This window comes from Ranitomeya variabilis, chromosome 5 (assembly GCF_051348905.1).
Source record: "Ranitomeya variabilis isolate aRanVar5 chromosome 5, aRanVar5.hap1, whole genome shotgun sequence".
Lineage (NCBI taxonomy): Eukaryota > Metazoa > Chordata > Amphibia > Anura > Dendrobatidae > Ranitomeya > Ranitomeya variabilis.
In genome coordinates this window covers 326,282,509-326,310,431 of record NC_135236.1, presented here as the reverse complement: position 1 = coordinate 326,310,431, position 27,923 = coordinate 326,282,509, and the positions used below count along the sequence as shown (strand labels likewise).

The 27,923-nt window shown below is 41.5% G+C and overlaps 1 protein-coding gene across 1 annotated transcript in view; it reads right to left on the bottom strand.

Moving 5' to 3' along the window:
* Positions 1-27,923, bottom strand: part of HGF (hepatocyte growth factor) — a 238,720-nt gene that overhangs the window by 145,328 nt on the left and 65,469 nt on the right. Inside the window, exons 5-6 of the mRNA XM_077264676.1 lie at positions 22,168-22,310; positions 10,530-10,650 (exon numbers count right to left, since the gene is read on the bottom strand). Coding sequence (XP_077120791.1) covers positions 10,530-10,650; positions 22,168-22,310 — 264 coding nt within the window. The remainder of the gene's footprint in view (positions 1-10,529; positions 10,651-22,167; positions 22,311-27,923) is intronic.

The following is a 27,923-nucleotide window of genomic DNA, read 5'->3' as shown; positions in this document are numbered from 1 at the left end:
GTGAGACTTTGAACTATAGTAACCTCAGTGATGCACTGGAGGAGCCATTGTCTCCTGTCAGTGTGTCACTGAGGGTCCTATAGAGCAGTGACATCACCCGATGTCACTGTTCTATAGGGGAGATCATCGCGGGACACTCGTTATTAATTGGACTACGATGGACAGGTAGTCGCAGGACAGAAAAACCGTTCCTCTGTATGTGTCCAGCGGAAACAGCTTTTTGACGGATCCTGCAAAAAACGGATGAAACGTGTGGCCATCATTTGCAATCCGGTGCTAATACAACTCTATGAGAAAAAAACAGATCTGGTGGAAAAAACGGATCCTGCAAATGTGCTCTCAGGATGTGTTTTTTACCCCTGGACTTATATTAGCAATGGCACAAAAAAACGTTCAAGAGAACATTTTTTTGTCCATCGCATCTGCCATTTTCTACTGCGCATGCGCGGCCGAAACTCTGCCCCCTCCTCCCCGCACTTCAGAATGGGCAGCCAGAAAGGCTACTCAGACAGCTGCGGGCTGATATTCATAGCCTAGAGAGGAGCCATGGATATTGCCCCCCCCCCCGGCTACAAATACTAGTCCGCAGCTGCCCCGGAAATGTCACATCTGTAAGATGCACCAATTCCGGCACTTGGCCCTTCTCTTCCCACTCCTGTGTAGCGGTGGGATATGGGGTAATAAGGGGTTAATGTCACCTTGCTATTGTAAGGGTGACATTAAGCCAGGTTAATAATGGAGAGGCGTCAATAAGACGCCTATCCATTATTAATCCAATAGTAATAAAGGGTTAATAAAACACACATACAGTAGGAAAAAAGTATTTTAATATTCTTCATTTAACCATACTTACCATACTTCAGCGCCTGCAAAAAAAGTAAAATAATAAACCGTATACTACCTGTCCGCCGTAGTCTGTTGTGAATTCTGCTCTTGGGCTCCCTCCGGTGGTTGTTGGTGGTAGTGCTGTTGTCTCTGGGTTGTAATCCAGGGCATGTGTTTCTGTTGATTGCAGCTTTACTAGGTATTTAGGTGTGCAGGATCCACTAGTCCTTGCCAGTTGTCCATTGTTCTTGGAGGGATTGCATCTCTGTCTGGCTCCTCATGCCCTGCTGTCAATTCAGCTAAGATAAGTGTCTGGTTTTTTGTCTCTGCAGCACACATGCAGTGTGCTTTACAATTCAGTGCAATTCATTGTGTTTTTGTCCAGCTTAGACTTAGTTTGGATTTTCCAGTCATGCTGGATTCTCTGGAGATGCAGATATACATTCTATGTCTTTAGTTAGATGTAGAATATTTGTATTATCTGCTGTGGATAATATACTAATATATAATATACTGACCGCTTAGAATTCTGTCCTATCCTTTTCTATTTAGCTAGAAGTGCCTCTTTTGCTAAATCCTGTTTTCTGCCTGCGTGTGTCTTTCCTCTTATACTCACAGTCAATATTTGTGGGGGGCTGCCTATCCTTTGGGGTTCTGCTCTGAGGCAAGATAGAATTCCCATTTCCATCTTTAGGGGAATTTAGTCCTCCGGCTGTGTCGAGGTGTCTAGGACGTGTTAGGTACACCCATGGCTACTTCTAGTTGCGGTGTCAGTTTAGGGTTTGTGGTCAGTACAGGTACCACCTACTCCAGAGACAGTCTCATGCGGCTCCAAGGTCACCGGATCATAACAGTACAACTGGCTGACAATGAGTTAAATGCATCTCATAAGAAGGGAAGAAAGGTGTTGAGCCATTTTTTTTTCTGTAGCCTGTTTTGTCTTTCCTTCCCTCTTTTCCTCTGGGTGACTGAGGAGTCTTGTGCTAGCATGGATGTTCAGGGATTAGCTTCTTGTGTAGACTAGCTTGCTGCTAGGGTACAGGGTATTTCTGATTATATTGTTCAGACTCGGGTTTTAGAGCCTAGGATTCCTACTCCTGATTTGTTTTTTGGGGACAGGTCCAAATTTTTGAGTTTTAAAAACAACTGTAAACTGTTTTTTGCTCTGAAACCTCGTTCCTCTGGTGATCCCATTCAGCAGGTTAAAATTGTCATCTCCCTGCTGCGTGGCGATCCTCAGGATTGGGCATTTTCCCTGGAATCTGGGAATCCAGCCTTGCTTAATGTAGATGCCTTTTTTCAGGCTCTAGGATTATTATATGATGAACCAAATTCTGTGGATCAAGTGGAGAAGACCTTGTTGGCCCTGTCTCAGGGTCAAGAAGCGGCAGAATTGTATTGTCAGAAATATAGAAAATGGTCTGTGCTGACTAAATGGAATGAGGATGCTTTGGCGGCAATTTCCAGAAAGGGTCTTTCTGAATCTGTTAAATATGTTATGGTGGGGTTTCCCACGCCTGTTGGTCTGAGTGATTCTATGTCTCTGGCCATTCAGATTGATCGGCGCTTGTGGGAGCGCAGAACTGTGCGCGCTGTGGCGTTGTCCTCAGATCAGATGCCTAAGCCTATGCAGTGTGATAGGATTCTGTCTAGAACGGAACAACAAGCATTCAGACGTCAGAATAGGTTGTGTTTTTATTGTGGCGATGCTTCTCATGTCATTTCAGTCTGCCCTAAGTGTACAAAGAGAATCGCTAGTTCAGTTACCATCAGTACTGTACAACCTAAATTTCTGTTATCTGTGACCTTGATCTGCTCATTGTCGTCATTTTCTGTCATGGCGTTTGTGGATTCAGGCGCCGCTTTGAACTTAATGGACTTTGAATTTGCCAGGCGTTGTGGTTTCCCCTTGCAATCTTTGCAGAACCCTATTCCTTTAAGGGGCATTGATGCTACACCTTTGGCTAAAAATAAACCCCAGTTTTGGACACAGGTGACCATGTGCATGGCGCCAGCCCATCAGGAAGATTGTCATTTTCTGGTGTTGCATAATTTGCATGATGCTATTGTGCTGGGTTTTCCATGGTTGCAGGTACATAATCCGGTGTTGGATTGGAAGTCTATGTCTGTGACTAGTTGGGGTTGTCAGGGGGTTCATAATGACGTTCCTTTGATGTCAATCTGCTCTTCCTCCTCTTCTGAAATTCCAGAGTTTTTGTCTGATTTTCAGGATGTATTCTGTTATGGACTGGTAATTTAGGAGTGACATGCGACTAGCTCTGAGCAGGTGGTAACTATACTGACCGCAGTTCCTGATCTTAACACAACACTAGCAGTAGCCGTGGGATGTTCCTGTCACTCCCTGGACACCTCATCACAGCCGGAGAACTAGCTACCCCTAAAGGTAGAAACAGGAAAGTTATCTTGCCTCAGAGAAAATCCCCAAAGGATAGGATAGCCCCCCACAAATAATGACTGTGAGAGGAGAGAGGAGAAGGAAATGACATACGTAGTATGAAACAAGATTTAGCAAAGGAGGCCACTTCTAGCTATATACATAGTAAGGAAAGAACACTGTGCGGTCAGTAATAAAAACTAGAAAAAGTCCACCGCAGAGATATGCAAAAATCCCCACACCTGACTAAAGGTGTGGAGGGCTAAATCTGCAGCCCAGAGCTTCCAGCTTAGCTAAATAGATCCATACTGATAAGCTGGACAAATGAGCAAAACATAGAATGTGCTGAACAATAAAGTCCACAACAAATGGACTGCAAAAGGACAAGCAAGGACTTATCTTTGCTGAACTGGACAGAGTGTCAGGGAAATCCAAAAGAGCAGTGGCTCCAAGCAGGAACAATTGGCAACTGGCATTGATTGAGGGCTAAGGCCAGACTAAAATAGCCGAGCCAGAAAGATGATCAGTGGAAGCAGCTGCTAATGCTAAATCCAAGAAGCAGCTATACCACTCAAAACCACAGGAGGGAGCCCAAGAGAAGAATTCACGAAAGTGCTACTTACAACCACCGGAGGGAGCCCAAGAGTGGAATTCACAACAGATCTCCCCTATAGAACAGTGACACTGGGTGATGTCACTGCTCTATAGGACCCTCAGTGACACACTGACAGGAGACAATGGCTCCTGCAGTGCATCACTGAGGTTACTATAGTTCAAAGTCTCACTTTATGGCAATTGCTGCGTGGGAAAATTTCTCACACAGCAGTGTCAAAAGTGAGACTAGGGACTATTTTTTTACAGCGGTGGAGGAATATAGTGGCTGAATGATACCTTCCTCCCGTCATTGTGCTCCTGAAGCACATGGAGAGCAGTCTCATCAGCTGATGCTGCCGTTCTCCACGGGAGATTGTCGTGGGACACTCGTGGATTTCTGCAGACAGGGAGTATATTGGTTGTTTGTTATTTTTATCTTTTTTACAGATGACACTGGCTTTGGGGATCAAAATGACAAGTAATGGTAAGTATGAACTCTATGTTTAATGTACTGTATGTCTGTATGTATTGTATGTAGTATGTATGTAGTATATATGTAGTATGAAGTATGTATGTTGTATGTAGTATGTGTGTAGTATGTATGTATGTATGTTGTATGTATGTAGTATGTATGTAGCATGCATGTAGTATGCATGTAGTATGTATGTAGTATGTATGTAGTATGTATGTAGTATGTAAGTAGCATGTATGTAGTTAGTATGTAGTATGTTGTATGTACAGTATGTAGTATGTATGTAGTATGTATGTTGTATGTAAGTAGTATGTAAGTAGTATGTATGTAGTATGTATGCATGTAGTATGTTGTATGTATGTAGTATGTATGTATGTAGTATGCATGTAGTATGCATGTAGTATGTATGTAGTATATTTTTTTTACATTCAACACATTAGCCAGATGATGGGGCTACTACTCTCCCATCATTGACTAATGTGTCAATCACTGTCACTGTAGCAGGCACTTGTAGTCCCATCGGACGATGCCTGCACACATGCACAGAGCCCTGGCAGGCCCATGCAGACCCCCAGCAGCCCACACAGACCCCCAGCAGGCCCGCACAGACCCACGGCAGCCCGCACAGACCCCCAGCAGTCCGCACAGACCCCCAGCAGCCCGCACAGACCCCCGGCAGCCCACACAGAGCCCCAGCAGGCCCGCACAGACCCCCGGCAGCCCACACAGAGCCCTGGCTGGCTGCACAGACCCCTGGCAGCCTGCACAGGGCCTGGCAAGCACACACAGACCCCCGAGAGGCCCGCACAGACCCCCAGCAGGCCCGCACACACACACACTCGCAGTATCTGCCAACGCACCGCCCATGCACCGCCCACACTCCATTATAGTGCATAATTGCACTATAGGAACTTCCGATTCCGGTATCTGATATCGCAAAAGTATCGGAACTCGGTATCGGAATTCCGATACAGCGAATATCGGCCGATACCCGATATTTGCAGTATCGGAATGCTCAACACTAAACACAAGTGTTTTCATGCCTTATCACCTTTTGGATGTGGCTATATATTCTGTTTTTCTGCTGGACATCTGGACATAGTATTTAATGAATGCTCAGCCATTCTGCAGTAGTTTAAAGGCAGTCAGTGAAGTTACAGCTGGAGGTTGCTGTTTCTGTTCTGTGCTTTGCACCTACCCTCTGTTTCTTTTCAGGAAGTAGGCTGCATGTTTTCTAATTGTATGTGCTTAATACTTTATTTTGTATTTCGTTGTTTATTTTATTCATTCTGTGCATTAACTACAAAAGGGAAAGTGTACCGAAAAAGGAAAGATTCCACTCTGTCCTGCCCTCCAGTTATTTAGGAGGAATATGAAGTGCTCAATGGCCTTTAAGGAAGCAAAGGTCCAATTTACTATCTTCTAGCTTATGGTTAGGACTGTCTCAGCTTACACAGGAACCAATAGGGACTGCGTGCTGAGGATCTCTAGTCTGTACAGGAACAGGCAGGTTCAGTTACAGTTTTTTAACGTTACCTATTAGGTTTCTTTCACACCTCCGTCTTGAGACGGCTGTCATAATGCGTCGGACAATGTCCGTCCGTCGCATATCGACGGACGTTGTAAAAAGATTGGCAAACGGATGTAACGCATCCAGTAAACTGACGGATCCATCAAATTCGGTAGTACCTGTATTTTAATGCATAAAATTCTGGAGAGAGAGAGAGAGTTGTGCTTTTTCCCTGACTAGAAAATCCTTCCTGGCATGCTCAGAATGAAAAAATGGGATACGTCGCTGGATTCCTGTGCTTGACGGTCAGTGACGGATCCTGCGTCCATAGGCTTCCATTATAGCCAATGACGGGCAGCGCAGGACCTGAGCGATTTTCCGATGTGCAAAAAAACCGTTCCTCTAAACATTTTCTCCACCCGACAGACCACTATTTTCCTACGGATCCAGTGCACGACGGATTAAACGGATGGCCATCCGTCACAATCCATTGCTAATACAAATCTATAGGAAAAAAAAGGATCCTGCAGAAAAATTTGCAGGATCCTGTTTTTTCACAAATCGACGGATTTCGACTGGAGGAAAAAGACGGAAGTGTGAAAGAAGCCTTATCCTGAGTCAGCTACTACTCAAGCATTAGATTAATTTACTGCAGTTATGACAGAATTACAGTTTTCTCTGCTGCAGTTCTAGAAGAGTTCAGAATATTGAGCCCTGTCTAATCCACACCCCTGATTAACAGATTTCTGTGCACAATGTATATTGACAGAAAGCTGCTTATCTGTGCTTGAGGCACGGTTGGACTAGGAGGCAGGAGGCTGTTTGTTTTGTAGTGATATTCTTCTACTGTCAAAACACTTATTGTATTAAAACATCATACAGCTCAGTAAGTGACACATCACTGGAATCAGGGTCTCTTCCTCTCACTCATGCTGCTCTAAGATTACATAACAAAAACTGCTGACATATTCCATTTAAGATTGAATCATGTGCACTACTGAGGGATATATTGTCATCAGTGTTCTTACTTAGATTAACCCCAAAACTATTAATTCACAGATAGTATACATCTACACAGTACTCTACTTTCTACAGGCACCCTGATAATGAAAAGAAAGAAAATTGAGTGAAGGAGAAACTTCTGTCCTTAAATTAGGTGTTACTGCTGGTGGCATCAACTTATATCAAGTTGGATTTTTGCTGATTGACCTTTGTTTCTCTATGTGCTCAACTTCCACATTGTTATTCTCCTTACAAGCATGTGATACAGTGTCATAGTTAACGGGCCAGCTTGAATTGGTTTGATTGGCTATGCCTTAACAATAAAACACTTCTACTACATATTTTTAACATTAGTTCCTGTTTGTGTTCAAAGCAGAATGCTGTCATTAAAGTCAAACTAAGCTTCCATATATTGCACTTAGCTCACAGTTTAACAGCCTACTGTACAAGTAATTTATCACAAAATTATTATTTTTTTCTGCAAAATTGAAAGCATATGTTCAATTCTCCCTCTATTTCAAATTGAATATTTTGTAAATGTATTTGTCTTCTAGTTGATGAATGCCAAGTAATTTCCTAGTTTCGAGCCGTTTGTACATTCTATGTACAGGCTTTGATAAACATAAGAAACAAGCAATAACACATCAGTCTTGTTGTCACTTCAAAGTAACTCCATTGATTCCTGTAATATGGATGCATTTCCTGGTTGATTCCTATGAATGGTTTAAACAAAATATTGAGTTTAACATCAATATGAAATCCAATCTGCCAGGTGCTGTGATGGACACTTGATTGGAGAGAAAGTGACATTTGTGTTTGGCCTGAGTCATTTTAGATTATGCTGTTAAGGAAGGGTGTAACTATGATTGGAAACTAGAATATTGTTTACCAGAAGGACTCCAACCTTTAAAGACACTATATCTTCTTATTGACAGGTACAGAACGATGTTTGACAATGATAAATATCACATTTCAAATGAAAGATAAAATGAAATATAGCTAGTATTACTTAAATGTACTGCAGGTTATCCTGAAATATTTTAGTTTTACATTGATCAGAAGAGCACATTCAGAAAAGTGACATTTCCTAATTTCTCCAGCTTAAATGTTAGCTTTGCTGTGTAGACTGGGACATAATCAACAGAGGGTGGGGGATTTAATAACAACTTTCCATTGTCACTTCCTAATTTCTGGGAAACTTTATTTCATCACAAAAGTCTGTAATAAACTGTGATCTTTCTTTGTTAATTATCCCGTAGCTGCCAAAAAGCACACGTGGTGGTGTACGGTGTAGACAGAAAAAAAAACAGCTTTTCAAGATGGCCACCCCAAAGAAGTTAAAAAATCTAAAAAATTACAGACATTATTTCTCTTTAGGAAAGAAAATTGGATCAGCAATCTGAATTTCAATACAAAAATTATTCTTTATTTCATTCTTTTAAAATTTGTTTAGTCTAGACAGATGATAAAATCATGTAGCATTCTTACGCGTTTCTAGCCATAGCCCTTAGTCGTAGAATATATTTTTTTCTCTTTAATAGGCCTAAAACTAAATAATTAGATTTAAAGGGAACCTGTCAACATGAAAATGCAGTCCAATATGCTGAATATGCTGGCACTATGTTATAGAGTAGGGGGAGCTGAGTAAACTGATTCATAGTTTTGTGATAAAATATTCTGTATAAACTGTGTTTTATTCATTTAATTCTTTGTCCAGTAGGCAGTCCTATTAGTGACTGACAGCTTTGTTTGTATAAGTGTACATACAGAGAGGGCGGTCAGTCACAGATAGGACCTCTGAAATTTCCAAAAAGAGCAGAGGTTTAAATGAATAAAAAAAAATTGTACTGAATATTTTCTCACAAAACTATACATGAATCTGCTCAGCTCCCCCTGCTCTATAATATGGTGCCTTCAGCTTGAACTGCATTTTCATGGTCACAGGTTCCCTTTAAATCAAATACATGACAAGCTTCTCCCCCAAAAATTTAAAGTGCCAGCAACTACTGGCACATACTGCATCAATACACTTGTATGGACTGCATTCACTAAACCTTGCAAAGACAAATACCTGCCTAATTATGACATGATGTTTAGTAAGTCCATTAACCCCTTCACGACATGTGCCATACTAGTACTGCACATGTCGAGTCTCCCCCTTTGATGTGGGCTCCGGCGCTGAGTCCACATCAAAGTTGCGATATGTCAGCTGTTTTGTACAGCTGACATGTGCGCAATAGCGGCAGGTGGAATCGCGATCCACCTGCCGCTATTAACTAGTTAAATGCGCTGTCAAGCGCTGACAGTGGCATTTAACTACTGCTTCCGGCCATCAGTCCAGAAATGCGTGCATCGCCGACCCCCGCCATGTGATCGGGGGTCAGCGATACGTCGGCATGACTACCTGAGGTCTCCTTGAGACCTCTATGGTTCTTGATGCCGGCTTGCTGTGAGTGCCGCCCTGTGGTCGGTGCTCACAGCAAGTCTGTAATTCAGCTGCATAGGAGCAATCCAGTTGTGCCAGCTTCTAGCCTCCCATGGAGGCTATTGAAGCATAGCAAAAGTTAAAAAAGTTTTAAAAATGTGAAAAAAATATATATAAAAATATAAATCACCCCCCTTTCACCCCTTTCAAAATAAAACAATGAAAAAATCAAACATACACATATTTAGTATCGCCGCCTTCAGAATTGCCCGAGCTATTAATTAAAAAAAGGATTAACCTGATCACTAAATGGCGTAGCGAGAAAAAAATTCAAGACGCCAGAATTGCATTTCTTTGGTCACCGCGACATTGCATTAAAATGCAATAACGGGCGATCAAAAGAACGAATCTGCATAAAAGTGATATCATTAAAAACAACAGCTCGGCTGGCAAAAGATAAGCCTTCACTCGACCCAAGATCCCAAAAAATGGAAACACTACAAAAATAACCTAGACATGTTTGGTGTCTATGAACTTGTAATGACCTGGAGAATCATAATGGCAGGTCAGATTTTGCATTTAGTAAACCTAGCAAAAAAGCCAAACAAAAAACCAGTGTGGGATGGTAATTTTTTTGCAATTTCACCACACTTGGAATTTTTGTCCCGCTTTTTAGTACAAGACATGGTAAAACCAATGGCTTCGTTCAAAAGTACAACTCGTCCTGCAAAAAATAAGCCCTCATATGGCCTTATTGACAGAAAAATAAAAAAGTTATGGCTCTGGGAAGGAGGGGAGCGAAAAACAAAAACACAAAAATGAAAAAGGATTGCATCTTGAAGGGGTTAAAAAGCACATTTTTTTTAAGGTAGAACAGTCATAACAAAGCAATGACATTGTTGGTGTATAATGTGTACAAGATGATAGAACCAAACAAAATAAAGAATATAAAATAAATGAATGAAACCAATTAACTTCTGAAAAGAACATCAAAGTGTTTGATGTCTATAGGCAGAACTATTTACAGAGACATAAAGTGAGAGGCATAAGTGTAGCCGGAGCCATAATTGAATCTGGCATTTATGGATAACATTTTCATTTGCCGTACTATGATGTCGGGGACAGGTGTTAAGGTTTGCTGACATGTATCTTTATGTTTTCGGGATGGAAGTTGAGCTAAATGTTCAAACTGAAAGTTTTCTTTGTTGAATGCATTTGCACACACATTGGTATTTCTTGCATTTGCACATTAGTCACCAGATAGAAGCATTTTTATAACACTGAATTGTTTGTCTACAATCCTTACCGCTCTGGGCGAAACTTGTGTTTATGTGGCCTTTGCAAATCCCATCTCTGGCATTCTTTTCCTGTCTCTGTGTAATCCATTGGTCCTCTGTAGTGTTCACCATTGCAAGTCACACATTCCACTGAAATAATCAAACATTGAATGGATAAAGACACATTTCAATGGATCAATTGAAACTAAAATGTAATAAAAATGTAATATGTGCATTCAACTTCTCAAAGACATCAAGTTCAACCAAGCAATTCAATGAAGATTAATAAAAGATCTTATAAAAATCATCCGCCAAAAACATTCACTTCAATGAAACTTCAAATTCTTTATTAGGAATTGCACTTGAATGATATATTATTATGTTTTGTATTTAGGATGTCAAATTAGTTTACTTTATTTCCATGGGTTGAATTAGACACAGAAAGCTGAACAAGTTATAATGGCTTTTCTTAAGAATCCATTTCTCCTTTGTTAAGATAGATCCTATTTCAAGAATTTGCTTTTGCTCTTTTTTTAAGGATAATTGGCAGCACATGGTAACACATATGTTCTGCGCTATTCTTGTGTATCTTTGTGCACTTACAGACCTAAAAACAATAAAACAATTTTATTTATTACTGAGTAAAGAATACAGTTGCCTTTCCCTATTTGGAAGCCCCTCTTTGAACCATAATGGTGAGCAGCTATGTAAGTTTGGCTGACACTCTGGAGGAGCAAGCCTGTCAAGGTATTATTTGGTTAGTCATTTATTTGGATGGTTGCCATTCAATAAGTTTGCCCTGGAGCAGCAGTTCTAAGGGAAATGTATGGACAGAAATGGCTTTCAATAGTAATTAAGCAATAGATTGGTGAGTTTGAAGAGGATGAACCTGAAGCAATCCGCTGATTATTCGGATGACTTCTGTTTCTAAAGATTTGGTACTCATGAGACAACCCGTTTCAAAACAGTAACATTTATTTCTTATAAACAGAAAATATGTTGATTTGGCTTATTGTAATGCTATTAAAATACTAACGGTTTCTAGAAGAAATGAAGCTACATTGGTTGCTTTAGATTGGCTGTATTGATTCACTTATGACCTAAATCTCTTCACATTTCATAATTTCATAATATGTCAATTTAAAAATAATAACGTTATAGCTCTTGGAAAAAAGAGGAGGAAAAATAATAGGAGTTAAAATGAATAATTGCCCCGTCTTTAAGGTTCCTTTACACAGAAAGATTTCTCAAACCACAGTCAAATAATTGGTGGTTCAAAAATCGAAATCCTTACCAAGGTTTATTGCTACCATTTACAAGCAGTGATTCGTAGAGCACAACTATGCATTGCAGATAGGATTAACTATTGATATCTAGCAGCAGACTAAAGGTACCTTCACACTAAACGACTTTGCAACGATAACGATAGCGATCCGTGACGTTGCAGCGTCCTGGATAGCGATATCGTTGTGTTTGACACGCAGCAGCGATCAGGATCCTGCTGTGATATCGCTGGTCGTTGCTGAAAGTTCAGAACTTTATTTGGTCGTCAGATCGGCGTGTATCGTTGTGTTTGACAGCAAAAGCAATCATGCCAGCAATGTTTTACAATGGTAACCAGGGTAAATATCGGGTTACTAAGCGCAGGGCCGCGCTTAGTAACCCAATATTTACCCTGGTTACCATTGTAAAAGTAAAAAAAAAACACTACATACTCACCCTCTGATGTCTGTCACGTCCCCCGGCGTCCGCGCTGCTGCTCAGAGCTTCCTGCACTGAATGTGTCAGTGCCGGCCATAAAGCAGAGCACAGCGGTGACGTCACCAATCTGCTGTTAGGGCTGGCGCTTACACAGTGCAGGGAAGCTGAGGCCGGGGGACGCAGCAGACACCGGAATGTAAGCATGTAGTGTTTGTTTTTTTACATTTACACTGGTAACCAGGGTAAACATCGGGTTACTAAGTGTGGCCCTACGCTTAGTAACCCGATGTTTACCCTGGTTACCCGGGGACTTCGGCATCGTTGGTTGCTGGAGAGCTGTCTGTGTGACAGCTCTCCAGCGACCACACAACGACGAAACAGCGACGCTGCAGCGATTGGCATCGTTGTCGATATCGCTGCAGCGTCGCTTAATGTGACGGTACCTTTAGTTTGAGATGTAAGCAAAACAGAAAGGTCAACATTGAAAAGATATGTTGTAAGATCAAAATTGATATTTACTAATTGTGCTTGCAATAATGTTCATTTTTACTGAGGCATGAACCATTGTGAAGCTGCATTGTTACTTTCTTGATCAAAGTGAAATTATAAATTTGGATCAACATTAAAGAATTTTGATTTATTGTAACTCTTTTATTACCTTCACTATTGACACAAGCTGAAAATAAAAAACTGATGTATGTACTCATTTTTGATATTTCATCTTGTTTATCTATTCTATCAAAACAGAAAAATTTGAACCGAGCCCGTAGGAGCAATATTAGAATCAGAGGTATACCAGAAACGGTCACCGACCTCCAATCCACCGCAATAGCCCTGTTTCAAGAACTCCTACTGGGAATCTCTATTGAACGCCTAGAAATGGACCGCATCCATAGAGCCTTGAGCAGGCGCAAGCCAGATGGCCCACCGAGAGATATCATTCTTAAAATGCACTTTTACAAAACAAAGGAATAGCTCCTGCAAGCGGCTAGAAAATCTGCACCGCTAACTTTCCAGGGTCACTCATACGAGCTGTTCTCAGATTTGGCCCCCACCACTATCGCCAAACGACGAGCTATGAAGCCATACCTAGAGATCCTGCGATCCAACAACATCAAATATCGCTGGGGATTCCCCTTTAAACTGATATTTTCTCACCTTGATATGACCCACACAGTTCTCTCCCCAGAGGGAGCGAGCCGTTGTTTGGCTAAATTACAGCTCATGGATTCCTCTTCACCTTCCCCGCTTGCTTCCTCTCAGCCCCGGCCTGAGAGCCGTCGACCTCTTCCGCAAGCTCCGCCTGATCCCCCGTGATGAGCTGTACAGCCGCTGGCTCTATTCTGGGCCTCTGATACCCTACTGGCTATCTTGTCAGACACTCTTGCAGTTTTAGTATAATTTGGTTATGTGTGCTCTCTCAGTTTATTTTCATAGATGTTCCTGAACTGTGCAACTCCAACATTCCCTTGTTGGAAACTACTGGGTCTTTTGCTCCGACTGGGACAATGGACTGGATTGAACTTATCATCCGACCTGATCTTCACTACAGACAAGTGAATATGTTCAATCCACAAGTTAATACAGTGTTGTTTCCCTTTTTCTTTACCTATTCCCGGATACACTCTAGCGACAGGTTACACATATTCTACTTTATCGCAATGTTCTAATACTAATATAATGTCGCATAACGGCCTCAGCTAGTTATATTATTAGACGTAGTTGTTATTTTTTGTTATCCCATCTATGCCTCTCATTTATTAGCTGCTATAATAAGTTGATAGGATAGGCCATCATTGAATACCCCCAAGATAGCCGAATTAGGCCCCAGTTCGTTCGTTTGTTTTTATTATCTACTTACTTATATTCCTGTATCCCGTTACGATCGCATACAATTTTATTTACGCGCTGCCCCTAGCAGACCCCAATGACCCCACAGTGTCCTCGTACACTGCTGCTCAGCACATAGTGCTTAGCCACCACTACAATTTCTCCTTCCCCCTCAACAAGCTTTTTTACCCCACCTATACCACAGGCACCTTCCGATCTACCCTATCCCACAACCCAACTACCTGCCCAGGCTTATACTACCTACTTAGTCTATTCTGCAAAACGTCCTCCACTCCTACCGTTAAACCGCAAGTAATAATTACCATAAGCACACCTCACAACCTCCTAAAATGCCACTCATAGTCTTATCGCACAATGTGAGGGGACTCTACTCCCCACACAAACGCACCAAGGCTTTCCGCTACTATAGATCCCAGCAGGCAGATGTGGTATGTCTCCAAGAAACGCACTTTTCAACTAAATCCTGTCCTAGATTCTTGTCCGCTTCTTACCCGCTCTTCTACTCCGCAAATGCCCTAAACAAAACTAAAGGTGTAGCTATCTGTTTTAAGAAATCTGTCCCGTTCGTTTTTAAATCTTCAGTAGCTGATAAGGAAGGTTGCTATATTATGGTGACGGGCACAATAGCCAACAAATCGGTGACTTTTGTCTCCTACTATGCCCCTAATACTCACCAAGCTGCCTTTTTCTCTCAACTATTAGAAGTGATTTCAGAACACGCCCAGGGCACCACGATTCTATGCGGAGACTCCAATTGTATACTCAAAGCTAACCTAGACAAATCCTCTAGTCCTCATTTTCCTACTCCTTCGCCGCCATACCCTTCGGCTGATTCAACCGCCCTCAACAAACTTTTCTCCCAATATCACTGGATAGACCTATGGAGGGAACTTCACCCCACTGAAGGAGATTATACCTTTTTCTCCGCACGCCACCTAGTATACACCAGAATTGATCATATCCTAGTCCATCCTTCCTTTATTCCAAATGTATCAAACATCTCAATCCAATCTACCCCTTGGTCAGACCATTGCCCATACCTGATCACATGCTCAACTCTCCACCCGCAGCCCCGCTCATTCAGCTGGACCCTTAACGACTCACTGCTCTCCTATCTTGACATCGCCCAAAAACTGAAAAACCATATTGATGAATATTTCTCATAGAACAAACAATCAGCATCTTCGCCAGTTTCCCTATGGGAAGCACACAAAGCAGTACTCAGAGGTTTCTGTATCTAAGAGGCCTCTCACAAGAATAAAGATAGAAACACGAAAATAGCGGAGTTGGAGAGCAGGGTGTCAGCTTTGGAGTCCCAGATGAAAACTAAACCTCTACCCACCAAGTATCGAGACCTCCTCCATGCACGGACGGAACTAGACCTGCACCTCTCTGAGAACGCTGACCGAGCTATACGTTGGTCACAGCAACGCTTCTATGCCCTTAACAATAAAAATAACTCTAACCTCGCTCGCCGCCTAAAATGCCAACCCTTACCTAGACCCCCCATACGTATACGCACTTCCACAGGTGTCACAACCAACCCGCAACAAATTGTCCATTTATTTCAACAAAAACTCAGACAGCTGTACAGTGACCCAACTGCCACAAACATAGATACCCTAGAGAACTTTTTAGACTCTGTTCCCTTTCCAGCCCTTAGCCCCGACATGATTGAACTCCTTGACCAAGCTGTAACTCCTAATGAAATTGAACTAGCCATTAAAAATTTGAAAACTAACAAAAAAACAGGCCCCGATGGGTTCACGGCTCTTTACTATAAGAAATACGCCCCGGTACTGACCCCCCACCTCACCAACTACTTCATCTGCCTGAGAGACGGTAACAAACCTGGTACGGCCTCATTAATGGCTGCAAAATCTATGATACCTAAGCCCAACACAGATCACTTATTCTGGTCTTATTATAGACCGATATCTCTAGTTAATATAGACCTTAAAATATTAGCTAAAATCCTATCCCAAAGATTGAATTCAGGCTTAGGTGCATTAATCCATAAAGACCAAGTAGGCTTCCTCCTGCATCGACAAGCCTCAGACAACATACGGAGGGTCTCCCACCTACTACACCTCTGCAAATACCGCAATATATCAAGTATGTTACTGTCATTAGACATTAAAAAAGCCTTCGACTCTGTATCGTGGCCTTATCTGTTTGCGGTGCTGCGAAGATGGAAGTTTCCCGACCACTTTCTCTCCTGGATCCATGGTCTGTACAGTTCACCTTCCGCCTACGTGCGCTATAACGGCTTTTCTTCTACACTTTTCCCAATCAACAGAGGTACCCGACAAGGTTGCCCTCTCTCACCCCTGCTATTTCTCCTGGCGCTCGAACCACTAGCCATCCAGCTACGCCTCAACTCCAATATACAGGGGGTAGAGGTAGCGGCGGTCCCACATAAACTATTCATGTTTGCAGACGACATCCTGCTCCTACTATCATCCCCTCAGAAATCTCTGCCGGCCCTTCTCCAAACCTTACAAGACTTTGGAGCAGTATCCGGTCTGCGAATAAACACCGCCAAATCTTACGCTATGAATGTATCCCTCCCACAATCAACCATAACAAATCTCCAAAACGATTTTCCTTTTCAGTGGGTTACTAAACACTTGGACTATTTAGGAGTGAAACTGATGGCTAATCTAGACTCCCTCTACACGGCCAACTATCCTCCCATGTTTCAAAAACTTTGCCTTTTACTACAGTCTTGGGAGAAATTGCACCTCTCATGGTTAGGCCGTGTGCGTGCCCTAAAGATGTCTATCCTTCCCAAGCTACTTTACTTATTTTGTGTCCTGCCAATCCCCATCCCCTCGCACTTCCTTAAAATGGCTCAAAGATCAATAGACGCCTTTGTTTGGAGGGGAGGCATCCCCAGAGTTAACAAAGCCACTCTCTACCGACACCGCCTAAAAGGAGGGTTGGGAGTTCCCAACCTTTCTAAATATTACCGCGCAGCCCAATTAGGCCAACTGACCCTATATCATGCCTACATTGAACCCCCATTATGGCTATCTCTAGAAGCCGCCGAGCTACAACCCGATACCCTAGATACTATATTATGGATTCTCCCAACCCAACGCAAACATATTTCAAACCCCATAATAAAACATTCTCTCGCAATCTGGGATTCTCACAAGTATTCCTCACAATTAATCTCACCTTTTTTGCCCCTCGCCCCAATTTGGGGCATCACTCTATTTCCCCCAGGTATGGGTCCCCTTAGATACTTCCATAAGTGGGTTGAAGCGGGGATAGCTAAAGTTCACCATCTCTTTAATGTTGACGGGATTATCCCATTCCCAGCCGTTAGAGAAAAATACGGTTTCCCCAGGAGAGATATTTCGATATTTGCAACTTAAGAACTTTGTCAGCTCTTTATTGAAAAATTCTATTCCACCATACTCCTTTACCCCATTTGAACAAAGATGCCGTCAAAACCCCCATGCCTCAGGTACTATATCACTCCTCTACTCACAAATCAACTCTCCCTCACATAGGAATTGTCTAAAATACATTTCTCGCTGGGAGTCCGATATTGGGTCTACCCTGACTGACTCTGAATGGTCCCAAATCTGGTCCTCCTCAACTGGAGTGAATGAATCCTAAATACCCTTACGCTAGAAACTAATTATAAAGTGTTAACCCGTTGGTACCTGACCCCAGCGAGAGTAGCTAAGGCAGTGGCCAACTATTCCCCGAACTGCTTCAGAGGATGTAACTCCACTGGAGACATGTTTCATATTTGGTGGCTATGCCCAACTGTTAGGAGACTATGGATTAGAATTTACCACTTAGTTTTTTCTGTCACAAATGTAAACCTCAGAAAGAATCCTTGCGAGGCCCTACTTAACAAACGCATCCCCAACATTCCCAAACACACCCAGGCTCTTATATCTTTTATATTTTTAGCAACTAAGCAAACAATAGCTTTGGCCTGGAAGAAAACAAATATAGATTTCTCCGCAGTCAAATCTCGCCTCTCCTGGTACATGATAAACGAAAAACTGTCGGCTATTCTCATAAACAAAGTTGGTAAATTTGAAAGAGTATGGCTTCCCTGGGCGGAACATACTAATCACACTCCCTTTGCGGTACCTACACTTCACATAACTAACCCTGAACTATCTGATTCAGATTGACTCTTTGCAATTATTGTATACATGTTAATATATATATATATATATTAACACGTTAATTCACCCTCGGGCCCCCTCCCCCCTTTTTTCCTTTTTCTCCCCTTTTTGCCTTACTCCGTCTCCCCCCTATCCCCTACAGTTGTTACATCAAAGAATTGCGCGCTATTCATTTATATGTTTTTGTACACATATTGTATTTACAGTTTGTAATGCTACCTTTGTTATCGCATCATATGTAAAATTGAAAATATTTCAATAAAAATTTATTTCTAGTTGATTTCTATATCTGCGAAGCACGTTATAATGATTTTTCAGTGGACCACACCAGTTCTGGACCCAGTCCTTAAATAAAATAATAATGGTAGTTCTAAAAAAAATTTGACCAATTGAAATAAATCTGGGGAAGATTCACTTCCATGAGAATGAACAGGCCATTAAGTTAACTCCCTCACATAAAACAGAAAACATGCCATCAGCTATGAATCTAAAATGATGTAATAAATAAAGTACAACTCTTTAGACTGCAAACGTGATTACTTACAAAAGATGTTGCCATTAAAACTATTAAAACCATTTTTAGCACATTTTTATTTAGATGTTGTAAGACATAAAAAAAACATATGCCTGTAACCATTGTGTTTCTACAATACCACCTGGTTTGGATTTAGAGAAGAATACACCCAAACCATGGAATTTAATTGTCATAAAGCAAACGAAACGCAGTGCTGATAGAATGTTTTCGAACATGTATTCCTGCGTGCTTACAAATAAATGCTGATTATGTTGGGTTTTTTTATCAAAGGATTTCTGGTGCAATAAAACACATATTCACTAGAGTTAAGAAAATATATTTGGGTTTGATTGCATTCTAATTAAATATTACAAAAACCTACATTCTCTAAAACGTGAATGTTTAAGTGATTTTTTCCCATGGGGATTAAGCAATATGGTACCTTTTTGCTGAACCATGAAATGCCATCAAAAGGTTAAAAAAAGTGAAAAAATACTTATGCTCACCTAACCGCTCACCTCTCTGGCCCCTCCACTCTGCACTATCCCTGTCTGGTCCTCAGCACATCTTCTTATCACCAGAGCCAAGTATGAGTCCCTGGAGATCTTGATGCTAAGCTGGGACACTTAGCTCTTATGAGGACCAGGAAATTCTGCACATGTGAATGAAGGTCACGGCACATGTCCTGACATCATGATGTTGCGACCTTATGCACGCTTGCCCAGAAATGTCCCAGACTTCAGAGTCAGAAGTCTAGGCCTATTGGAAAGAGGCCTAGAAATTCAGTACTTTGTGCAAGTGATAAGAAGCACAATAAAAAGAACTCAGAGCATATTAATGGGTATTCAATTCACAAAGAATAACTGCAATGCAAACACGTGAATTTGAATTTTGCCTGATCCACGCATCTTTAATGCTCACCTTTGCAATCATATTTATATTACTCCAATGCAACCAAAAATAAAAACACATTCTTATAAATAGTCTTGGTTTAAATGTTCTCATTGTTTTGTGTCTTCAGCTTCTATGCAGACTTTTGTGGCTCTATTTGCTTCTGTAAAGAGAGCAATCCTTTTGAATTGTAATACTGTAACCATACTCACTAAGAGTGTCTACCTATTATAGAAGTACTCCCAGCAAAAAATGTCTAATCCTTTCTAAATATGTATCTAATATAATGTAGGTGCATCATTATTTTTTGGGCCTGTAAGAAGCACCGGACCATAAAAAGTACCCCAAGTTTAGAGGAGGAAAATAGGAAAAAAAATATTTTCAACATGCAATCAGGATTTGTGCATTTTTATGGGGGGGTTACAGGTGCGTCTTACAGACCGAATCTAGCTTATAAAGGGGGTGGTGGGGTATCCAGAGGCAGCAGGAGAGTCACATTTATGTCATCTGACAGAAGGAGTGGGGCGATGCTGCAGGCACTGGGCTAGGAGAAGGGGGTGTCTCAGTGGTGCGAGACAGGTGTGGGGTCTCTGCTGCGCACATTGTTCTTCCGGCGGTCTTCAGTAAAGGTGGCATATGTGTAGATAAAGATCTCTGCTCGTCATTTTCCTGAAGACCACTGTGAGGCCAATGTGCACAAGGGGGACTCCATTCCTACCTTTCACTGTCAGGACAACCCTCCTCTTAGCCCATAGTCCACAGCACTGACCCACTCCTGCCACTGCTGGCTTCCTGCAGCGGCGACCCTGCTCCTGCCTCCTGTGACCCCACTCTACTTCGGACCTCTGGTAAGCTACATTTGGACTATTTCCACCCGTATTTGGGGGGAAAAAGTGTGTTTCATAGTGCAAAACATACAGTATCAATTGCTGTCTTCAACAGTTTGAAGTGCCAATCTGCTATTATTCTAGCTCATGTGACTTCAAATCAGACTAACCACATCACCAAAAGCTTTATGTGTGGACTGGAAGTAACTTTTCAAATATAGGTTTATAGGCATACATTGGTGGAAGCAGCCACGACAACATCAAAATGTAAAAAAAATCCTTATAATCACCTTACCATTCACCTCTACGGCCCCTTCGCATCAACAATTTGTTCTTCGCCACATTATCAGTTCATCACAGCTTGAGATGAACTTTGCACAAGCATGTGAAAGGTCATGGTGTCATGAAGTCATAGCGTGCCCCATGATTTGGGCACAATTTTCAGCATGAGCGGCGTTGAGGACCATAGAGGTGGGAATAGGGGTTTTTTTTCTGTTTTTTTTACATCTTATGTCTTTATAATCTAGAGAATCCACAGAACATAATGAGGGACATTAAATAACTTTTCTATGAATAGAATTTCTGAGGATAGAAGGCAAATTTGAATTTTGATTGATCTGCTCATCTCCAATAGGCATAATAGGACAAGCATTATTGACTCCTAGTACCAGAAGTCATAAATGCATTATTGTACCCTTGGAATGCTGCATATCGTGGAAAACTTTTTTCTTTCCCGCCAACAGACTAAAAAGGACAATTTTACTATGTCTGTGCTTTCAATTAATTCTAACTGCATCTATTTTATAAAGCGATTATACAATCAGATTACATAAAATCCCTTTAATCTTTACTCCAGTCCCATGAATTAGTTTATAGTAGTAAATTTTCTGAATTGGTGTAATAAAAATCTTGGCCGCGTAAACTCATTGCATGATCTGTTTGGAACATTGTAAATGAATAGCAGAGTAGTTAGTATTTGCCTGTATGTCCTACTAGTCTCACATATTTCATTTTTTTAACAAGCATAGTAGGTATTGAGACTTCATGGGCAATGGCAATTGGGGGTCTGCAGTATGAACTTGTATATATGCTTTATACATGGATGACTTTACATCAATTTTGGATCAATTTTGTGCCTAAATCTGTGTGAAATGTACTTTCCCTGCTTGTGGAAAGGATTTGTGTGGTAGACAAGTACTGCCATATAAATAAATAAATAAATAAGTATCATGATATTTTGGCTAGGATCCCACAGGACAAGTTTCTTTAAATATTTCTGAAGATCTGCTGCCTACATACTGCAAATCTGCTATAGAAATCCAAGGATACAGACTCAGATCTCCCAGTAACACATAATCACACATTAGATTTTATTTTAATACCATAGGTGGCATGCCATGTGTTGCACTTTTGCATGAGGTACTAAAGGATATGAATATTTCAGGTTAATTAGAATATGGATATGTGTTTGAGATCTTTTAATATTTAGAAGCGGACAACATGTTATTATACAGTGGAGTAAAATGCATCTAACGATATGTGCAAGCTGAAATTCAAGTTTTTAAGAAGGATTTTTTAATTTGGAGCTTTTGAGGAGGATTTTGAGTTTTACGTTTTAGAGAAGTTTCTGCTCACTTTCCGCATCAATAAAACTCAGTGTGCACATACGCAAACAGTGCTGTATATTATGCTAATCAACTTTTCATGAAATTTCTTAAAATGTTACCTTCTGAGCATGATGGGATATTACACACTTCATGACGAACTTTCGGGTTTTTTGTAAAACACCAAGGTCCTCCTTCTTCTCCTTTGGGATTCCGACAATAGTTTTCATTGAGGTCTTTACTTTGGTAGCTCGAATGCAAAAAGCTAGTTTTAAAATGACATTACAGCACATGTTGTAGTAAGTGGTGACACAATAGTTAGTAAGAAAATATAGCATGCACTACCGATGTAAAGAAATTTTAGTATGCCCGCTATTCATGTAATACCATGCCCTACATGTGCCAATCATGCCAGTGGTAACATTAGCCATATCACCGCTCCCAAAATAAGCAATATTAATTAGCAGCTGACACTGTAAACACTACTAATTACAAGGCTTCTTGTGACAGCTGAATGTATATTATTAGATGACATGCTTCTTCTCATAGGTAAAAGCTAATGATATACATTGGAAAGTGCAGTCTTGGAATTAGACACTAGACGTTGGTAAATAACTTGTAAACAAATGAGCCATAAAACTAGCAAACATTTAGTATAAGAAATAGAATGCTTAGCTTACAGAAAATAAGAGTTGTAGAAGTTGTAGTAGAGATTCCATAGAAGCAATATGTAATAATTAGTATTTGCACACGAAGAACAAGTAGAACAAATTCTTATACAAATAAACAGAAGATGATTCAGCACTCAACAAAATGATAGAGCTTTACTAATCCTGGTAACTGCTGGTCAGTGGGGGTTTCCAGATGTTTGACCTCCACTGAGCTGCTGATCTGATATAGATGACCTCGCCAATGGATAGGCCAACAATATCATAATACTGGAAAATCCCTTTAAAGCGAACATGTCAGCTCATTTATGCTACCAGAGCCATGGGTACTGTAGTATGAGTCAGAAACTGGCTCTGGGACAAGTCATCCTAGTCACCTTATTCCCAACCATCATTTTAAAGGGACTTGTCAAACTGTAGGAGCATGTATCAGCCACTGTCTGTAGGATCACAACCATGTATGTTTATCCCACCGGGGACCGTGCAATGCTATTAACTTGTTGTACAGGAAGGTCCCCGCATACTGACAGTGACCAACAAGCCTCTGCCCATGTGTATGTATAGACAGAGACTTGCCAGTAACTGCCAGCAGGCGAGGAGAAGATGACAGGGCCTAACCTGTACGACTAGTAACTCGCGTGGCTCGGTCCCTATCAGCTGGTAAAAATATGCTTTGAAACAAATATACATGGCTGCGATTGTACAGCCAATGGCTAATACATGCTGCCCACAGTTTTGGTACCATGTATCAGCTGACAGGTTCCCTTTAAAGCATGTTTTCTCTGAAATATGGCAGCATGTTAGAGTGACACATACGTCTGCAATGATGTAGCCAGTCTTTGCTTTATGATGCACGTGGTTCAGGCAGCATGAATTAGTTGACAGTTCCCTTTAAGGATTTTTTATAGTCTCATTAGAAAGTATACATACATTCTACATTTATTTTAATTACATTGTTGCATGTCAATATAAAATGTAGGTCAGACTGAACGAGCATATTTACTGTAATTATGCTTTGGTAGTCAACAATAGCTAAACCAGAAGGTCTTTTGTGGGTGTCAATTGTTCACACTGTGAATATTAAGAATTCTACCGCTAAGGGGGTTAGATGGCAGGGCCAGAGTTTTCTCTGATCATGGCTGTGCCTTTGCAGAGTGACTGTGGTTGACAACCAGTTTACTGCTTTGACTGATCACAAAGGCTCCACGATCATGTATTGTAAATCTACATGGAATATCCTATAACTTCTCATAATGTACATGCAGGAAAGGTTTCTGAGACCAGCAATTGGCACAAATATTACATCAACCAAATGATCCAATGTTACTATGTGCTTGCCCAATGCTATAAATCCGTCCGTATCACACAGCGCTAAACCATAGCCGTGAAACAGAAAAAGCACAGATGTCTTACTTTCTCAAATAAAATCGTTCTTTATTTAAATAACTAAAAAAATATACATTAAGCAAAATACAATAACTTACTTTCAATAATACTTTCAAGACCACACTCACCACAGCTAAACAAACCTACTTCTCATCTCTCATATCCTCCCTGTCTCACAACCCTAAACAGTTATTCAACACCTTCAATTCTCTCCTCCGTCCCCCAGCACCTCCTCCCTCCCCACTTATCTCTGCTGAAGACTTTGCCTCATTCTTCAAGCAGAAGATTGATAACATCAGAGACAGTTTTGGTCAACAAGCCCCAGAGCCCTTCCTCCCAACTTCCCTACCCTCCACCTCCAAAACCAACTACTCCACCATTACAGAAGATCAACTTGCCACTCTACTCTCAAGATCACATCTCACCACCTGTGCACTTGACCCGCTCCCATCCCACCTCATCCCAAACCTCACCACAATCTTCATCCCAACCCTAACCCATCTCTTCAACCTATCACTAACAACTGGTGTTTTCCCCTCAAGCTTTAAACATGCCTCCATCACACCTACCCTCAAAAAGCCCTCTCTTGACCCATCCTCTGTATCTAGCTATCGCCCTATATCACTTCTCCCCTATGCCTCAAAACTACTGGAACAACACGTCTACTTTGAACTGTCCTCCCATCTCTCTTCTTGCTCCCTCTTTGACCACTTACAATCTGGCTTCTGGTCACACCATTCCACTGAAACTGCCCTAACTAAGGTCACCAATGACCTCTTAACCGCCAAGAGCAAGCGACACTACTCTGTTCTCCTCCTCCTCGACCTGTCGGCTGCCTTTGACACAGTGGACCATTCCCTATTATTACAGACCCTCTCATCCCTTGGCATCACAGACTTGGCCCTATCCTGGATCTCATCATACCTAACAGACCGGACATTCAGCGTCTCCCACTCACACACCACCTCCTCACCTCGCCCCCTATCTGTCGGAGTCCCACAAGGTTCAGTCCTTGGGCCCCTGCCCTTCTCCATTTACACCTTTGGCCTGGGACAGCTCATAGAATCTCATGGCTTTCAGTATCACCTATATGCTGATGACACACAGATCTACATCTCTGGACCAGATATCACCTCCCTACTAACCAGAATCCCTCAATGTCTGTCCACTATTTCATCCTTCTTCTCCGCTAGATTTCTCAAACTTAACATGGACAAAACAGAATTCATCATCTTTCCCCCATCTCACGTGACCCCCCAATGAACCTATCCATTACAGTAAATGGCTGCCCACTCTCCCCAGTCCCACAAGCTCGCTGCCTCGGGGTTATCCTTGACGCTGATCTCTCCTTCAAACCACATATCCAAGCCCTTTCCACTTCCTGCCGACTTCAACTCAAAAATATTGCACAAATCCGTTCATTCCTCAACCAAGAATCTGCAAAAACCCTAGTCCATGCCCTCATCATCTCTCGCCTTGACTACTGCAACCTCCTGCTCTGTAGCCTCCCCTCAAACACTCTCGCACCCCTCCAATCTATTCTAAACTCTGCTGCCCGACTAATCCACCTGTCCCCCCGCTATTCTCCGGCTTCTTCCCTCTGTCAATCCCTTCACTGGCTCCCCATTGCCCAGAGACTCCAGTACAAAACCCTAACCATGACGTACAAAGCCATCCACAACCTGTCTCCTCCTTACATCTGTGACCTCATCTCCCGGTACTTTCCTACACGCAACCTCCGATCCTCACAAGATCTCCTTCTCTACTCCCCTCTTATCTCCACTTCCCACAATCGTATACAAGATTTCTCTCGCGTATCACCCCTACTCTGGAACCCTCTACCACAACACATCAGACTCTCGCCCACCATCGAAACCTTCAAAAAGAATCTGAAGACCCACCTCTTCCGACAAGCCTACAACCTGCAGTAACCACCGATCGACCAAACTGCTGCTTGACCAGCTCTACCCTCACCTACTGTATTCTCACCCATCCCTTGTAGATTGTGAGCCTTCGCGGGCAGGGTCCTCTCTCCTACTGTACCAGTTATGACTTGTATTGTTCAAGATTATTGTACTTGTTTTTATTATGTATACCCCTACTTACTTGTAAAGCGCCATGGAATAAATGGCGCTATAACAATAAATAATAATAATAATAATAATAACCTTAAACCTCAAATGTAAGGGACTGCTCTGGTACTCATCTCATTATACACACAATGCATTTTTCAGCCAAATAACATTATCAAAAGCAAAGCACTAGAATGTGCACAACCATTTAAGTATACACGTGGTGTCAAAATCCCCACCATATAATAATCACACCAGGTTAGCAACTACCTAGGTCTGCTTCACAAAAGCTCCCATCCCGCAACCTGACTGCTTTTGGGCTTGAACAATCATAGCCTATCATCCAAAGCACTTCATCTCATGTTGCTGAAATAGGGACGATAAGTTGGGCATTATACTTACAGAGTGTGAGATGAGTCCACCAGTCCCTCTACCCCGACGCGCGTTTCGTTGCCAAACGTCTTTCAGGGGGCCACCCCTGAGGAGGTTTGGCGATGAAATGCTCGTCGGGGTAGAGGGACTGGTGGACTCATCTCACACTCTGTAAGTATAATGCCCAACTTATCGTCCCTATTTCAGCAACATGAGATGAAGTGCTTTGGATGATAGGCTATGATTGTTCAAGCCCAAAAGCAGTCAGGTTGCGGGATGGGAGCTTTTGTGAAGCAGACCTAGGTAGTTGCTAACCTGGTGTGATTATTATATGGTGGGGATTTTGACACCACGTGTATACTTAAATGGTTGTGCACATTCTAGTGCTTTGCTTTTGATAATGTTATTTGGCTGAAAAATGCATTGTGTGTATAATGAGATGAGTACCAGAGCAGTCCCTTACATTTGAGGTTTAAGGTTATTGTATTTTGCTTAATGTATATTTTTTTAAATATTTAAATAAAGAACGATTTTATTTGAGAAAGTAAGACATCTGTGCTTTTTCTGTTTCACGGCTATGGTTTAGCGCTGTGTGATACGGACGGATTTATACAATTGGCACATATGTAGCAAGCTATGAGAGAGATAGTTTTCTTCTTTGTGAAGATCTATTTTGCAAACATCCTAGGAAGTATTGCCACCAAGAACTTCCTATCTTTTGAAGGGTCGAAGCAAGTAGAATCAATACTCTAATATACTACAGTGCTTTGAAAAAGCCCAAATAAAACATCTTGTTCTCAGCCCTGCTACATCTGTATTCTACTGGGGAAAAATATAAATAGTGCCAAACTAAAAAAAATGTTTTCTTTAAACCTTGCTCGTACACACCAATACGAATAAAGAGGAAATAAGTCATTAAGGAGAAAGGGGCTGACTCAGTTTATGCTTCTCAGTTCTCAAGATCGGAAATGACATAAAACAGAACATTACTACAAGTCTGTCTTGTAAAAAATATGAAGAAAATAGCCCGAAATTACTACACAATGCGTTCCTTGACATAAACATGGAAACCACCTTCCTAAAAACAGATGTTCTGATGAAGTTGTTCTGTGAATGTTAGCCCACACATTAACAAGCAGCAAATGTTCAATTGTTTAATCCTTTCTTTTATTCTAATTGCTCTCTGCACATGAGTCTGTGCTAATGACATCATGACATTTTTCGTGGGGTAATAAACAAAATAGCGTGCGGCTACTTCATTTGTCGGGTGACCTTTGCAATCTCTGACTGTAAAGCATGATGAGAAAACAATAATATTCAAAGCAGAATGCATTAGGGCCGTGTAGACTAAGCCTGGCATCATACTGTATTGGCTAATGG